At 36.7% G+C, this 4,456-nt stretch overlaps 1 protein-coding gene across 1 annotated transcript; it reads left to right on the top strand.

Annotated features, from left to right (window-relative positions):
• The first annotated feature begins 493 nt into the window (after window positions 1-493).
• On the top strand, window positions 494-900 carry LOC107062105 (RNA-directed DNA polymerase homolog). The gene is made up of 2 exons (XM_015312336.1): window positions 494-695; window positions 785-900. Exons 1-2 carry the CDS (start codon window positions 494-496, stop codon window positions 898-900), a joined length of 318 nt encoding a protein of 105 aa, XP_015167822.1.
• The last annotated feature ends 3,556 nt before the right edge of the window (window positions 901-4,456 follow it).

Genomic DNA, 4,456 nt, shown 5'->3' with positions numbered 1-4,456 from the left:
GGAGAGAGGTGTGTTTCTCAAACTAAAAAGTGATAGTTTAGGTGTAAGAAACTCACACTCTCAATAGTTGGAGTCCTTCTGGGGCCCCTTAGGGTGGCCCGGGGAATCGTATTCAAACGTTTTGATCCTATAAACATATATTTACCTAATGTAAACCTTTTTACAAAATTATACCATCATACGACACTCCCAAACCTGCCCAAAACCTAAGGACACACTAGAACACATTCTTCTCTAGTTTTCGGAAGTCGTGGTCGTTTCTTGACGTTTATACTTTTACTTTTCCAAACCAATTCAATTGCATTAATTTAGATTTAGAAACATCAGTTTAACTATTTTTAAGTCATTAGTCACAAGGTGGGCTCTAACTTAAGTCATAGAATTTTCGGGGTGTTATAGGTTGAGTCTGGTACAATATGTGCCCAAGAAGAGCGGTAAGAATGAGAAGAATGAATTGATCCCTACACGGACAATAACTGGGTGTAATATCTGCATGGACTATAGCAAGTTGAATGATCCCACTAGGAAGGACCATTATTCTGTGTCGTTCATCGATCAGATGTTGGACAGATTGGCAGGACAAGAGTATTACTGCTTCTTGGATGGCTACTCAGGCTACAATAAGATAGTCATTGCACCAGAAGATCAGGAAAAGACAACTTTCACTTGTCTGTATGGTACCTATGAGTTCAAACGTATGTTATTCATATTATGCAATGCACCGGCTACATTCCATAATGCATGATGGCAATCTTCCATGATACGGTGGATGATTTTGTTGAAGGGTACATGGACGACTTCTCGATGTTTGGTGAGTCTTTTGACCTTTGCTTTACTAATATTGACAGGGTTCTTGCAAGGTGTGAAGAGATGAATCTGGTGTTGAATTGGGAAAAGTGACACTTCTTGGTTGGAGAAAGGATTGTAATGGGGCACAAAATCTCAAGAAATGGGCTGGAAATTGATTGAGCTAAGGTGTAGGTCATTGAGAAGTTGCCACCACCCATCATTGTGAAGGGAGTCTGAAGTTTTCTTGGACATGATGGGTTTTATAGAAGATTCATCAAGCACTTTTCTAATACTGCGAGACCCATGTGCATTTTATTAGAAAAGGAGGTGAAATTTGAATTTGATGAACATTGTCTACAGGCATTGGATTGTAACACCCCAAAATGTTAACCAAGAGTCGATTGTCGATACACCATTGCTTAATTACTACAATATGTTTTACTCTCATTTTGGGAACTTGAAATGTTGTGATATTTGCAAACTTGCTTAACACAAATTGTAATCGTAATTTAATGGGTTGCATTGGGGTATTTGTGTAATATTCTAGTTTGAATTATCTATAACTTGAAAGGGAGGCGAGGTATATACATATTGGTATATATGTATACTTTTGGGCAGCACACCTTTTACTTTTGGGCAGCCAACCTTTGACATTGGCTGTATCAAGTAAGTGATAAATATCACTTTTATAACATATAATCACACACCTCCTCTACAAGAATTCGTGTCCTTTAACTCTAAGAAACTTGTAGAACTTCTTCTAACCATATTACTCACAAAATTTCAATAAAATCTTGGTCCTTTTAGCTGGAATTCGATATACACCCTTCTCTTTGGTGATTAGTCGAAATCTGTTTTTGAGCTGAGTAGTGTTTATTACTTTTAGAATATCTCGTTCTCTAGAACTCCTATTTCAGTGAATAAATATTATTTGGAAAGATAATTCATATACCTACAACTCTTATGTTTCTGTACAACTCTAATTTAGCTTTTATGGATTCGAAATATGGGACGCAACTTATGACAAGTTCTGTCCAGATTCCAGAATTTGAAATCCTGTATGTTCAACTGTTAGTGTTTTGATTATATCTTTTTGTACAAAATGTATTCTGCGGTGATTCTTGATTATTTTCAAGCTTAAGAGATGTACCTACATCTTTTATGAAGAATATAAAGTCCAGTTTTGCCGTTTCTATTTCGAATCTAAGTTGCGACATGAAGTACTTTGTTGGCCAAAATTACTATTTTGGGAGCATAGTTGTATTTGTACAGGCTAGGCTTACTTTTGATGATAACCTTGTCTTAAGTCATCAATATTGAGCTACTAGAACGTAAATAAGTTATTAAATACATTTTTTTAAGGTTGTATATACTCGTGAACAAGTTGAAGACCTTGACACGCTGGTTGGTCTACGGTTTGAACTCTTGAAGTTGTGTTGGACTGTTTATGTGCTAAAGAACTAAGGTTTGTGTATAAACTTATATTGTACTCTTTTTACCTGCTGGTATATCTGAAAGTTTATTTTGGAACCTTGGTTACCTCTTGTCACTTTGCATTGTCGCGTTGGTATCCTTTAATATAGTAAAGACACTTGTATTACTCGCCCACTTGCACGGATTGTTTGATCACCTGGCACCCTTGTTGGGACCCTGTCCTTCTTGTGGTTGCGACTTTGTCACTATTGGCATGCCTCTTGATTCGGATCATTTGTCATCTTGACTCTGGATTTTTAGCCCGTCTTTAGAATGGAAGTTGTCCATTTTAAGTACGAACTAGAAATACATTTTTAATATGGTTCTTGGTTGTCTTGATTATTGGGCTTTGACCCTTCTTGATATAGGGCGTCGGCCATTCTTGATACCTTGTTGTGCTTGGTGTGACGACATGATGTATTGGGTGAGCCTTGTTATTGAATCTCTTGGAAAATGGTTCTATGAGCGTTCTTGGCATTAGGATCTTTAAATATCAAACTTGATACTCTTTATATATTGTTTACTCGATTTGTTTGTTACGTTTCAATTGTGCTGCCTATGACTTGAGAAAGGTAGCTTAGTGAATCTGAAGGCTCCGAACCTATAGTTTTTACACCACTAAGCTATATGCTTAGCGATAGTTGTTTCTATCATAGGGAATGATCGAGAGGAGACATGAAGCTGGCCATTGGAGATGGAGATTTTGAGAGCCTTAAGGAAGATCACATTTGCATATAGGCATCTATATTTTGTATAAACCTTGGGACTTATACATGATCTATGTGTTGTATATTTACATGAAATTTTGAGGGCTAATTTGATCAAGTCACCATGGGTTGTAATATAAGTATGGCTATATGTTTTGTTCTTTTGGGGTGTGTAAGCCCAAGTCTTGTAATATATTAAATTTACCACTTGTTTTGAATGGTTGTGTGAAGCATGAACCACCTAATTTTGGTACTCGGAAGTTGGTAATATTCTTTTATATCATTTTGCAGTATGAGGATAATATATGCATAAAAATCTCGTGAGTTATTGGCTTATATTATTTTCGAAGGGTTTTTCCACCATTAGTTAAAATTCTGCGCAATATCAATTTGACATCAAATAAATGTTTAAATGGGCAGGATGCACATCCTTAACTATTTCTTATTCTTTCTTTATGAACCTAATCCCTCTACTAAATTATAATCAATATGTCCATAGTTAATATCTTTTAAATGTCGCAAGTATTTAATTAGATTTCTTGTTTAAGTGGTAGTATCCTTTTGAAAGGGTCGCTACAAGTATTGGTATCAGAGCCTAGGTTTGCGGTTCTAGGACTTTTGTTGTGAATTACTTGTATACTTGTTCGCTTCCGAAAAATGTTCTACATAGATTATTTGTTTACTTACATGGTTTATAATATTTTTATCGCATGTGGAGTGCATATATATCAAGTACATGTCCCTAATGCAATGTGATCTTCCCTTTTGAAGGAGTTAAGTTATTGCCTCCTCTTCTGACCGACCTATGGATGCTGCTCGTGAAGGGTCGGGTACCTCTGTTTCCCAACCTCATGCACTGGAAGAGGTTGGAGAACATTTCTCGAATCAATATGTTCCCCACACTAGTGGGTCTGAAGTGGGAAACCATCAGGCTGTAAGAGTTGGTTCACATCCTCACATGAGTCGTGGTACTCAAGCCATGAATCCTCCTTTTCAACAAATGGCTGAATTCTTCCACCACATGGCTAAATCGATGAATGATCCCAACAAGATTAACTTTGAGAAAAATGAGGAAAATGGGTGGAGTGGAGTTTGAAGGTACTGTTGATCCCACGGATACTGAACAATGGCTAGAGAGCATGGAGAGGGTATTTAAGCAATTGGAGTGTTCAGATGTTGCCAAATTTAAGTATTCTATTTCACTATTACAAAAGGTTGCTTATGATTGGTGGGTAAGTGTTCTGAATGCCAAGGTAAAACATCCTGTTCTTACTTCGGATGATTTTCTTAAGGAATTTCATATGAAGTATGTCCCACCTGTTTATTCTGATGCAAAGAAAAAAGAGTTTTTGAATCTAAGGCAACGAGGCATGTCTATTGTTGAGTACCAACAACAGTTTATAAGGCTCTCTCGTTAGGCTGGAGGTATTATTAAAGAGGAAAAAGACAAGTGCAGGAAATTTGAAGACGGTTTAAATGATTCCATT

The sequence above is a fragment of the Solanum tuberosum genome, unplaced genomic scaffold (assembly GCF_000226075.1).
Source record: "Solanum tuberosum cultivar DM 1-3 516 R44 unplaced genomic scaffold, SolTub_3.0 scf00196, whole genome shotgun sequence".
NCBI lineage: Eukaryota > Viridiplantae > Streptophyta > Magnoliopsida > Solanales > Solanaceae > Solanum > Solanum tuberosum.
This window is presented reverse-complemented; position numbering and strand designations above follow the sequence as displayed.